The sequence below is a fragment of the Halyomorpha halys genome, unplaced genomic scaffold, assembly GCF_000696795.3.
Source record: "Halyomorpha halys isolate HHAL.00 unplaced genomic scaffold, Hhal_1.1 Scaffold59.1, whole genome shotgun sequence".
Taxonomy (NCBI): Eukaryota; Metazoa; Arthropoda; class Insecta; order Hemiptera; family Pentatomidae; genus Halyomorpha; species Halyomorpha halys.
In genome coordinates, this window is record NW_027109400.1 from 1,005,580 (window position 1) to 1,019,292 (window position 13,713).

The 13,713-nt window shown below is 28.6% G+C and overlaps 1 protein-coding gene across 15 annotated transcripts in view; it reads left to right on the plus strand.

Moving 5' to 3' along the window:
• Positions 1-13,713, plus strand: part of LOC106692531 (putative leucine-rich repeat-containing protein DDB_G0290503) — a 115,778-nt gene that overhangs the window by 17,012 nt on the left and 85,053 nt on the right. For 14 of the 15 annotated variants that reach the window (XM_014438514.2, XM_067047590.1, XM_014438518.2 and 11 more), the window contains 5 exons: positions 1,012-1,111; positions 1,937-1,962; positions 5,932-6,034; positions 9,064-9,147; positions 13,567-13,598. In XM_014438514.2, coding sequence (XP_014294000.1) covers positions 1,012-1,111; positions 1,937-1,962; positions 5,932-6,034; positions 9,064-9,147; positions 13,567-13,598 — 345 coding nt within the window. The remainder of the gene's footprint in view (positions 1-1,011; positions 1,112-1,936; positions 1,963-5,931; positions 6,035-9,063; positions 9,148-13,566; positions 13,599-13,713) is intronic. The other variant, XM_014438519.2, reaches the window with a different exon arrangement.

The window sequence follows — 13,713 nt, forward strand, 5'->3', positions numbered from 1 at the left end:
AAATGCAATGCCTACAAAGTTAAAATTATTAATGTCTATTTTCTTCTTATGCCATAGATATGTAATATGGCTGGGTTTCAAACAATTTTGGACTCCTGGAAGTGGTTTTTAAAAAATTATTTCCCATAATAAAAAAAAAATAAATAAATAGTTTATTGAATAACTTGAACACTATACATCTCCTCGATGATTGGAGTTACTAATTTGAAAGATGATGAAATTCTATAAAAAGCAAAAAATGTTTAAGTCAGACCATTATTAGAAAAGGTTTATACTTTGGATTTACGTGTATTTTGTTGATATTTTGTATTAGTTTCAATGGAAATTCATTCTATCTTTACATGCAAGAAAATAAAAATCATTCACTTGATGCCTTATTGATCATTCAAAAACAACAATGGCTATGAAGCTGAAACTATTTATGGTAGTTATGTATGTATAGCATGTATGTACTAAAGGATTGGGTTTTGTAAAAAAGTGCTTAAAAAAATATATTTCTAGAATCTGAAAAAAAAAAAATTATTTTCAAATAACTTGAAAACTATACATCTCCTGGAATATTATAACTACTCATTTAAAAGATAATTTAATTGATTAAAACTGTCTGGCTAGTTATTAAATAAATTAGATAAGCAGGTATTCCTCTAATGTATTTTCACACCTTCCAGATCAGTTTTCTAGCCTTGCATTCTCTGGAGGAAATGAAGGTTATCAATCCAAGATTTATGATATGGAATAGTTTAAGAAATGTGCTTTCATTTTTTTTTTTTATTCTACTTAAACTCATTTCTTTATAACCTTATAGCCTATAATCTACTCTATAATTATAACTGAGGAGTATTCTCTGAGAAGTTAATGTATCCATTTCTCAAAAGTGAAATTTCCTTTGACGAGTAAAAATTCAATTTATTTAGTTATAAATTTTGTTGAATTACAATTTGTCATTTTATTTTAAACTCTAAGTGGCCTAGAGAAGCTTTTAAATGAATTCATGTATTTTTTTTCTTTCAGGATGGATGAACTTGAACATATAATCTTTGGTCTGCAAGCTGACTTACAACAAAAGCATGGTTTAATTCAATCTCTTCAGATAGAAAATGAGAAACTGAGGGTATTGTTAATGCATTTTATTTTATTGAATTGAATTTGAAATTAAGTATTAATTTCTATCGAACCCTGGACTGGTGACCTCTCATAAAGTTTTCAACATAGTTCCTAAAAAATATATATTTCATTCAATTTATAATAAGGAAACTTATAGAGTTATCACTGTATGTAAAATAAAATGTTTATAGACTATGGTGAAAAATTGTTTAATAAATAGTTGGAAAATGACTCAAAAATTATGTCACTATCAAAATTTTGTAAAATTTTTATTAATATATAAAATATTATTTTTATTTCATATCAATCTGTTTGGATTATTATTAAAAATGCTATATTTAATAATTTCAATCTTCCTAATGTAAACAAATTATTAATAATATTTTAAAATTTATGATTGGTATTTTGGTCTGAATTTTAAAAATGAAATTGGCTACATATCTGCTTATTATTAAAATAAAATTGTGCTTATCATTGTTCTTCAGATTAACTACAAATAAATCTTATCTCTGTGGTCCTAATAGGTCCATGATAATAAATAATTTAATGCTAATTCTAAAAGAAAACAGATAACTACATAATAAAATTTGTATTCTTTGCTGTTCTTTCTGTGGTCTTAGACTAATATGACCATAATAATAAGGACCCTTGGCGTTCTCAATGTGCATTGAGCAAATCGGCAGGTGGCTTGATCTTATACGGCCATTTTCCAGTTTGCATTCTTTGTTCTACCTGCTAAAATAGTTTTGATTGGAAGAAAAATGTTTAGATAAGCATTTAATTTTATTCTTATTGTGATTATAAATTAGTTTATTAGAATTGTTTGTTTCAGGTTGAGGCCCTTGATAAAAATAGAAGGTAATCATTACTGTTTTTAATTTTGAAATAATTTTATTGAGGCAGTGAAAGGAATAGTGGTGTAAGTAAATATGGTCTCATTTTGGTGCCTCCCAATGTGAAATCTAGACAGTGTGTATCGCATGTCGCAACCTGATGTCACAGGCTCATATCATATGTCTCAATAGCCTGGTCACCCATTCAACTACTAATTGCACTTCTTATGGTGACCAGTCTTTGTTGGAAGAACAACTAGAACGGTCAAAATTACATCACAATAACCCGTCTTCTGCTCAGCCTGGGTGAAGCTAAGAATCTGCAAACAAGACGTGAGGAGAAAACAGTGGCAGCACAATTGGACCCATCATAGACTCCAGCTACACATGAGACGGCGATCATTAGCCATCAGATGCAGAATCATTATCACTAAACCATTCTCCTAGGGAATAAAAGGAATTAATTTTGTTCTGTTATAAATTATATGTTTGCATTATATGGTTCCAAAAAAATGTCTCACAATTTATATAATAGAACTCTAAACATGTGATAAAGGGCTCCCGGTTGTGAGGAATGTACCGGACCTCTAAGATTGTAAACAATTATACTTTTATTTGATAATGGGCATGTTGAAACACTAGAATGTTGTTTGAAAAAAATTAGACTTGCCATTTGGTAAAAATTGGCCATAATCATATGAGATCTTAAATGTTAAAGATGGTTTTAATTTTTACATATGTCTGCATCCTTTTACAGAATACCCAAGATAGTACATCATTGATGATTTCTTTCAGCTATGAAGTGGTCGATTGTATTATGAAGTGATAGAGCTTATTTTTTGATCTCAAGGCTCACTAAAAGTAACCTTGTGAGTCGTAGGACCAAGTTCATGTTGTATATGACTCTAATAACACCAATAGTCATGTACGGGGGAGAAACATGGAACCTTAACAATAAAAGTATCAACCTGTTAGACAGGTTTGAAAGATTTACTCTGAGGACAACCCTAAGAACCGTACATGAAAATGGTCTTTAGTGAAGAACAGCAAACTCAAACAACAGCTCTACCAAGAAATTAGCATCTTAGCACTAGCATTAAAATACAAAGACTGAAATGGTTAGGCCATGTTATAGGATGAGTGAGGACAGAATGGCTATTAGATTATACAAGAATGCATCGGATGGTATGCGTTCTAGTGGTAGGTCAAAGGAGGAATGGAGTGGGACAGGATCTTCAGCTGCTAAAGATTTAATAACCCATGTAGGTGACAGAGAAAGATGGTTGGCAGCTTCATGCACCAAATGCCTGTTGTGATGATAGAAGAAGATGAACTGGTCAATTCTATCATGCCTTATGTCTGCCAGTACTCACTTATTCAACAAATGTGATAAGTTCTCGAATTATATCCATCTGTTCTTATATAGTGTTTTGAAATAGTGAAGACTATTTCTCAGCGAAAACTGGCTTCCCAAAGTGAATATTCTAATTTTTTGTAGATTAGGCGTCTAACAAGAAGATGAACATAGTCCTCTACCCAATTTTTTCTGTCAATGCCGATCTTCATACTATTTATATCTATCATTCTTATCCATTGTATCAAGTCCACCCATGAACATATTATATTTGTTTATTGTTTTTGTTTGATGGTTTCAGATTATTTTTTTCATTAATTAAGTATCTGATAAATTTTATTTTATGCCTTATTTAAGAAAAAATAGTTAAAAAGTGATTATTTATGCATATATTTTTATTCATTTGTAACAAATAATGAAATTTCAGTTTCATGAACAATTCAGATATTTCATTTTGGGGAAGGACAGGCACGGTCATATAAACGATCTCATTAAAAATTAAAATGTTTGGGATGATTTTTTTCTAATGAAACTCTACAAGAGTAAGCATTTTATAGAGTTTAAGTTTAAAATCTTATTTCTTAGGAAACATCATTGCTAAAGTTATAACCCTTCTAAAGAATATTAGACAATTTAAAAAAAAAAATTCTGATGTAAAAGATGCTTCATTTAACCAGGTTTGAGTCACAAGGCGATGCAGACATATGATTAAGGCCCATGAGGTAGACGTGAAAATATTAAGGTGGAGCAGGAGGCAAGGTGCTCTTTGCTGTGATATTTGGACATTGGAGGGTTGATTTCTTTAATATATTAAGTAAAAACTGCTTTATTTAACATGTCAAGTATTATATATAAAAAATTATTTTAAGTGGTGTTCTTGAATGGATGGGATTAATAAATATGTCTGCTTTTACTGAAGGTTTCTATTGAACAAAAGTTAGCATCATTAGGCAATATGAGAGACCACCATAAACTTTTAATTATTATTATTATTATTCTATGGGCAACAGACTATTGAGGCCTAAGTCCTCGCGCGATGTATTTCCCAATATTAGGTTGTATTATTCCCAGTATTAGGAAATACATCGTGCGTTTCTTGATGTGGATTTTTCTGCCTATTTTTTGTGAGTGCCACCTATTGGCTAATGGGCCTCACAAATGCCCAGGGGGAGGGAGAGGGGGGATGGGGGGGTTGTCAGTGTGTTTTGCATTATTTTGTGCTTGAAAAAAAGCCCGGGTGGGACTGGGATTTGATCCGACAACCTGTGGATTGGTAGACTGGCACGTTACCACGCTGCTACTGCTGTCCCCAATATGAGAGACCACTTGCCATAAACTTTTAATTAACTGTTTTAATTTGTTTACTGTCATATTACACGTTCCAGTTTCAGCATTTTGAAAGGATAAATTTTCAATTTCTATTTTGACATTTATTTGCACTGATATATTACAAGAAATAATTTCTTAGAACCTACTGTTGGTGATTAAAAAAAAACTTTCATTCAATTGAAAAAAAAAAATCATGTTTCTATAAAAAAATATAATATAAATATTATTTTGAGGAAGGATTAAACTGGAAAAAAGAATTGCTGATCATTTTATTTTTTTCAATAATTTAATAACCAGTCCTAGAGAGCTCCTTAGCCCACTTTTACCCTCTATCACAACAAAGATTTCTCTTACCTGTCAAACAAGTGCTACTGCTGCTGGACATATAATAACAGTTATGAGCTGCATCCCTACTATATTTAATAGATTTGACTATGAAGAATCTAGATATGGCCATAAATATTTACAAATGAGTGAAAAATGAGTTACACCACTTTTCCTTTCACCACCTCAATTATTAAAGTTACAAGCTATTAAGTATCTAATATAAAACTATTTTCTTTTAAGTGTATTAGAATTTGTATAATTTAAACATAACCTCAATATTTCAGTTATTCATAATGTTGAATATATAAAACTATCCATTGTGTAATCCAAAGATATTAAAAAAAATTATAATTTTGTTCTGTAAAACCGCTCTAAAATGGGCAGCCATGGCTCTAACGGATTTGTCTGTTGCAGAAGGGTATCTACTGGAAATGAGTACACCATTGCTTATTAAAAATACCATGTTGGAGAATAAGAAGGAGTAATTTTTGTAATACCGTGATATTTATTTAATTTAAACATTTCTATTTTTTTAGTTGCTAAAGTTTTTTTCTGAGGATTTTGTGCTGAGGTGATGGTTGATGAATGCATTTATAACAAATGAATTGACAACCATTTTTTTTTTAAATACATTTAGATACATACATTTTTGGGAGAATACATTTTTAGAAGGTGATGGAGTCAAGAATAACAAAAATATTTTTCAACCATTTATAAATCACCAACATTTCAACTCACAATGTAAGTCTTCACCTGAGCTTTTGTGATGAGGGAAGGTTTAGAACAATGAACAAAGGAATTTTTAATTTTAATATAAGGGAAAATCAAATGTTTTGTTTATTGTTTCTATCTACACCCATCACAACAGCCCTGATATAGACTTACATAGTGAGTCGAAACATTGGAAATCTATAAATAGTTAAAAACTATGTTCTTCTTGACCTATTTTCTTTTCTCTTTAATTTTTGTTCTTATTATTTTTAGATTTGAAGATATTAGCGATCAGCTAGGTGTTCTTAAAGAAGAGCTTAAAGAAAAAAATAATCTTCTGGAAAAATTTAATATGGCGACTTATTCACCTCACGACGTAAGTGGTAAATTTAGTTAAGTTTAACATGCAATCGTTTTCTAATGATTTTTTTTTTCAGATTCTAATTTCATTAATAAACATATTAAGGTAAGTAGGGTTAAGTGCATATCTGGAAGCATGTGCATAAATGGAGAATATTTTGTTGGAAGAGCTACTGTCTATGGTTTTTTTTTTATTAATTATAATATGCCATAAGGCTATAATCGATGTAGTATATTTTAAGATACAAATACCTTCTGTATGATACATTTATGTGATTTAAATTTTCTTTTCTTTTGTTTCTTTACATATTTATAGTTTTAAATATTTTAAAAAACCCTACAAAATACAAAGAAAAAAAACAATATATTAAAGTAATTATATATAAATAAAATTGTAGATGATAGAAGAAATGAACAATTAATATACTTTGTTTAAGGATAAAATATATACAATTAATATATTTTATATGTACAATTTAATATATAAATTGAGGTGTAGATAGTTGACCGTAGATTAATGTATAAATGTATTATTTATGTTTTTTCTAATAGAATGTGTTTGGTATATTTGTGGGTGTATCTTTTTAGTGATCTTCTGTCTTAGTCTCTTATTTTTTGTATGAGGGAATTGTCAGAAATGGTAGTAGAAGAGAAAATGTTTTGTGCCAATAAGTTTGTGTACTCCATAATCATCGGGAGCTGTAAGACAGATAGCATACCTGAAATTCTGGTGTACCAGGGGTAGTTGTTTGCTACCCTCATATATATTTTGAATTACCTCTAGTTTTCTATAATTAGAGTCGCATGTATAGATCCAGACAGGAGTAGCATGCATTATTGTTGGACATATTACTGTTTTGTACAGGATTAATTTGTTTTGTTTTTTATGATAGTTTAAAATTCCTACTAAAGTGTGGGGCCATCTTGCTGATTATGCCCTTAGTTCTATTGCATTCATTTTGAACATTAAAGATTTGTTCAGTTATTTATTTCAGTTAGAATTGACCTACTGAACCCATGGGATTGTAGTACCTACTATAATAACTTGTTTTCATTTATGGATGATTTCCTTTTATTGAATAAGATAGCTTGTGTTTTTGGTTCATTCACTTTAATCTTCCAAATTTTAAATTAAACACTAAGTTTTTTAAGAAGAGCCTGTAAGCTGTTTAGTTTTGTATCTATTCTGTATGAGGATGCATAAATGAATATGTCATCAATATAAAGTGGTTTCTATCCAAATGTGAAGGTAGATCTAAGGTATATGTGTTAAATGGGATAGGGCTGATGAAAGGCGGAATACTTCAGTTAGTTAGTAGCTCAAGGTAATCTCACTTTTCTTTATCAGAATAAACTTACCCATCTGCAAGTCTTATTTTATGGGTTATGAGCAATTGGTTGGTATTTTGTCTACTCATCATAAAAATTTGTCCCGTGGATGACTATCTATGGTAATTTCAAGCAAATAGAGTGGATTCGCTTAAAATCGTGATTGATAATAGCTTTTCCTACAAAATAAATTTTGAAAAAACCATTCATGCTCTTGCTCCCAGTTATGCAATTACCCTCATTTAAGATAAATTTATTAATTTATAAATCTTCTATTGCTTTTCAATTATATCTATATATACAGCTGATAGTACAATATGCCTAAGTTTTAAACCTATACGTATAAATAAATATGTTGTTTTGTATTTTTCTGCTATCCACTTAACCTAGCAACAACTTGATGATTCTGATAACTTGTCCAAAATTATATTGATTGAGAAAGATTGTATTGGGAAAGATAATAAGTATTCACAATGATTAGATATTTTTGCAGGTTCCTGGAAAACAAAATTGTAACTGTTGTTTTATAATTTATTTTAATCTTGAGAATTCGATGCTCTGGAAAGAAATCCTAAATAGTATTTCCTTTGTATATTTATGTATCCTTTGTTATTGAATTCGGCTCTGACTTTATTGTGTTAAAACTAACATTGTATTTTTAAAATAAAATTAAAATTTCAAAGCTATTTTATTATATGGAAAAAAATATGTCATCAAAAACCTTTTTCCTCCATGCTCAAGACATTGAAATACCCAAAATATTGTAAAAAAAAAAAAAGTTTTCAATTTATTTTATACAAACATTTACTTTATTTTATTTTTGATGAAACAATAATTTTTACTTTTAATACACTTGATTCTTTTAACCGTTATGTTGAGAACCTAAAGTTAATAAATTTAAGAAAATCTCCTATTTTATAAATAATCTTATATTTTCTTGAGACTTGTTATTATTGTTTAAATAAATAAATTTTAGTCTCAAAACAGTTTTTATTTCTTTATAAGTCTGACCATCCTCAAGAACAATCTTAATACAATTTTAGAACCACATAATTTTTAAAGAACAACCTTATGCTGGCTATTCTGCCCAGATCATTAATTTCAGTCCACAATTACCCTATTTTGTCAATTCTTTGCATTAACTGAAAAATTAAAATTTTTTATCACAGTTAACCTTCTCTATTATAATTTATCACAAATTGTATTAAGTTTGTCCTTGAGGATGGCCAAAATGTCAGACTTATAAAGCAATAAAAATTGTTTGGAGACTAAAATTGAATAAAATTTATCTGTTTAAACAAAAATCTTCTATAATTCTTCTTTTGTGTCACAACACTTTGTCTCTCTTAGAAGCCTGTATGCTGTGACTCATCTTAAAAAAAAAAAAAAGGTTTTCTCGATTGATTAAATAGTTCTAATGAAATATTGTAATGTAATATTTTCAACTGATAACTACAATTTATCTGAATATGCATGAATAGTAATTGTCATTATAACCTTATTAGCGAATTTTCTTGTTTGAAATAATGTTTAGGTACATTATTTCTCTAGAATCAGCTATAAGTAGAGTAAAGAACTTCTAATGTTTATATTTTCAGCTCTTAACATTTCCTATGATAAACTAAAACTTCATTAGACGTTATTATTGATAACAAGAGGTTGAATTAATTATATTTTTTTTCTATGTTGAAATTACATCTGGATATAACATTTCAGCTTGAATGCTTGGCAAGTTGTCATTTAAACAACATATTAATATTGAAAGATGAATTAATTGAGCAACTTATTGACGCAGATAAGGTAAAAAATATATTACATTTAAAAAAAAAAAACACGACTAAGGAGTTAAAATTAAGTAATTTTATTAATTACTTTATTAATCATTTCTATTTTACCATAAACTTTGTTTTATTTGTATTTATTTAAGACATTACTCTTTACCGGCTTTCATTGTTATATTTTATTTAATATTTTCCGTAACTTCATCTTACAGTACCAAATAATCAGCTTTTAAACTTTTTTCCATTATGATTTACCTTTATTATGAAATATACTTATGCTAAATTTAAAATGAAAAATCAAAATGAGCTGAACAGACTTAAAAATTATTGCTATAAAAGTTACTTTTTAAACTTTATTTAATGTTGCATACATCCTTTTCTTACTAGAATTACTATCTTCTTTGTTTTTTTCACAATCAAAATATTGCATAACGTTTTGTGTAAAAAGTTTAATAGTAAAATTGTAAATTTTTTTGAAATTAATATTAAACTGATGAAACACACTTTTTGTATTCTAACTTTTTAACATTTTTTGATTCAACCTCTCTAACTATTTAACCTTTGTATTCTAATATAGTCTCATACATAGGTAATATTTAATTAAAATCTAAAAACACAACTCAACAAATATATACACAGATCCTAAGATATAAATACATGCATAAAAGAAAGTAAATACATTTAAAAAAAAATAAATAAATTAGTGAATATAAAAAATGATAAATTTAAAAAGAACTAAATATTTGAACATGTAAAAAATATGAAATGTAATAGATATAAAGAAATTAAATGAAATATTCATAAGTGAAGCTAGTAGCTAGTGTATATACAATTGGAACAAGTGTCATTTCTCAATAGATATATCAATATTAATTCTTTCAATTTTTCTCTGATAAAAAACTTGTTTAAGAAAAGATGTACTTTGAAATTCCAGCTGCTCCACACACCTTAGCTAATCAACTGAGATAAATTGGTCAAATTTCAGATTCCCTCAACTTTATAACATTTTAGTTTCTGGAGCATAGGGTTAATCATTATTTTCTGAATAATCAATACACAGTTTTGTACCCAATATTTAAAGTATTTAAAAAACTTGTTTGATATATCAACTAAATCAGCCTGAAATTTTTATTCATTTGATAAAAAATGGTTTAAAATATACCTTTTTTTATTTTCAAAAGTCCTTTTATTATTTTCCTGTTACAAAATAAATGAAGGGAGCAATATTTTCTATTGTTTAATAAATTAGTAATGTGCTAAGAGAACCTGAAGGTTCAATACTGATTTCTATGTATAATTTATGTTGAACCAATATTTTCACAAGATTTGATTTTTTTTTTTATAGAGAATAATGTTGCCTCATTTATCCATGATGCCTTTTTCTAAAAATGATAAAAACTTAAGTTTCTGTTCTTTTTATGTATCTGATCTACAAGAAAATCAATCCACTTTGAAAAATTCATTCACATATATTTTCTTGCCAATATTATGTTTCAATTACATTCTTAATAATTACGAATGTGGAGATCTGTTCCAAGGATAGTTTGAATTTCTGGGCAAAATACAAAACATTATATTCACTAATGCATTCCACTTTATTTGATCAAAAAACATGAGAATACACAGTAGCTGCACAAGTAAAATTATAATTTAGATTTTTTTTTAAGAATATTTTTCCCCCATCTTTTTTAAGAATATTATAATAAACTGATAAATAAAATTAATAAACTGTTTTTTACTTTTACTTAACAATATGTGGAATATATTGTTAGGGAAAGTATTGCAATCGTGCAAAATTTCGAATTTGAGTTTTCTAAGGAAATACACATTTTGAGATACCCTGATACCAAATAACCAAGTTTTGTAAAATGGTGTGTTTGTGAGTTGATTTTTTTTATTTGTGGGAAAAATCTTTTAAAGACAAAGTGCAACAAATAAAAAGTTACACAACAGTGTGAGATTCCTACTCACTAATAAATCCACGTCTCATTTCTTCTTTATCACCCCGAGGAACCACTGTCAAGCATTACTTCATGGGTCAGAAGGGCTGTCTACCTAAATCTTTTTGTACATCTTATTTAAGCTAAGCCACTCCCTGGCCTCTTCTTTATCACTCTTGTGCTCTGAGCCTTCTGCTCATGAAAGCTTCTAAGTTTTCCAGAACTGATATCTTGCCATGTTTCATGTCTAGCACTTCTAGACATGAAACATGACATCTCTTAGCTCTTCTATTTTCCGGAACTGATTTCTTGCCATGTTTTATATCTAGCTCTTCTTTTTCTTGAGCAAATCCTGGACAACAGAAGAACAAATATTCCATTGTTTCATCCACGGAATCACAAGTTGGGCACAATGATCTGTCCTTCAGTTTGAAGCAGGCTAAGTAGGCCCTGAAGCAACCATGCCCTGTGTTTCCGGTATATCCATGTTGACACATCGGGAATCATATAATGGGTCCATCTTCCAGAAGATGAGGCATTCCAACATCTCTGCCATCGTTCAAAAGTCTGAATTCTCTCTTCTTTTGCTAATGTAGCCCAGTGAGCATCCAGCTCTTCTCGTTTGTGTGTGTGCATGAACAGCCTAGCTTAAGAACCAAAAGTCATAAGAAACTGAAATTACATATTTTTGATGGATATATACCTGTAATGTGACTGCAACTTTTTTGCTAAAATTACTAGACCAAAAGTAATCTATAGAATCAATTTTTCACGTTTTTTCAATTTTCTCCAAATTGCCACATGATTTAGATCAAACTTGGTGAATGAGTGAGCAATTAAGTATTCCTTAATACCAGATCTTATCCTCATTGAAATAGTCTGGCTGGGCTTAAATAACAAAGTTTTAAAAAATCTTTCTCTAAAACACATTTAATTTTGTTTATTTGAAAAAATAAACAGTTCTTATTGTAAGAAATAGTAAAAGTAATTGTAATCTTGGCCAGAATAAAATTTATATGCATTATTCCCACCTCAGGAAATAATATACAAATTTTTATCACAACAGAAAAATAAAAAAATTTTGTCCATAATTTTCATCTTCTCTGTTCTGCAGATTTTTTTTAAATAATAAAAACAGTGATTACTTCAACATGAGCCCACCAATCTACACAAGATATGGGGATGTATGAAAGTATGTGTGATGCCTGCACCCCACCAAATTTTTAATAATACCAATTATAACGTTTAATAAACGTTATCTATCATTAACCTAATGAAGTTACTGCTGTGAACTTACTTCTATTTGTATGTAGCATTAATTTATAGTATATATCCATTGATGGTATATTTTATATCCTCATGTTTGAATGCCTGCCTCAAGCTTTCTTATAAGATTTGCTGCAATATCTTGTTTTATTTTCTTCCTTTTCTATATTGAGGTTTATTTTATTCTAAGTTTTCAGAAGGGTTGCTTCATTTTATTACAGGTTTGTCAAGTTCTCCTCAAAGATGTTCTGAAAGTTTTACTCAGTTTTTGTTTTGGAAATTAGTGCAGAAGCTGGCTGCAGATTCGCATCCCAGGGCCCTGTTTCATAATTAAGTACAAATTAATACTATTAGTCTTGTAGATTTATCTCAATTCAATTACACAGACTTGTACAATAGTAACTTGTACTTTAGTATTTTTTAATTCCTGTAATATCACTGATAGTCATCCCTATTATGAAAAAAAAAAAGTATTAGTATTATTACCACACTAGTTTCTACACTTGTGCTATGAACTAATCTATTAGCTTTCATTATGAAACAGGGCCCAGGAGGTAAAAATCAGAAACAGAGCTCATTGAAAAGCCTGTCTGAAGTTTATTGTACAGCTAAACGTTATTATTCTGAAAATAATATTTTTTCCAATTTAATTATCATAAGTAAAACTGCATTAATATTGTTTATATTTTATTTATAGTCATTAAAAAAGGAAATCTAATTTAATATGGATCGCATTCAACAGAAAGGAACCAAGACATGTAGCAATATAATTACAAAAACGGATTTAAAGTTAAATGCTTTTTATTTAAAGTTAAAGAAACTAAAAATTAAAAAATAAAACTATATATGTACTGATAACTTTAAATAACTTTATACTAAAGAGATTCTATTTTATCCAAAGATGGTTCCTCAGTTATTTCCTACTAATGCTAAGATATTCCATCTTCAGGGTTCAGTGTTTTCCTAGTTAGTTCATAGATGGTATAAGCATGTGGGTGGAGGGTTGGATATTTTCTGTTGGACTTGGAGTAAGAAACAATGAAGTAGCATTAACTTATATTTTACAAATTTAAGGTTTGGATCCTTTCTGTTAAATATGGTCTGTATATAACTTTATATAATCAGTTCATAAGGAAGAAAACTTTATAGAAAGTGGTCTATTTTAATTGTACCTTTTTATTATTTTATTTAATTGTTTAAATTTGTATTAACTTAATTTTTTTTTCTTATAGGAAACCAGGCTTGAACTACCGATTAAAAGTAGGTGGGTATTCTATAATAAATGAATTCCCTTAAACAATTGTTATAAATTCTTATAATATATTTTTAGTTCTAATTATAAATTATATTATGATTATTAAACATACTTTACTCACACA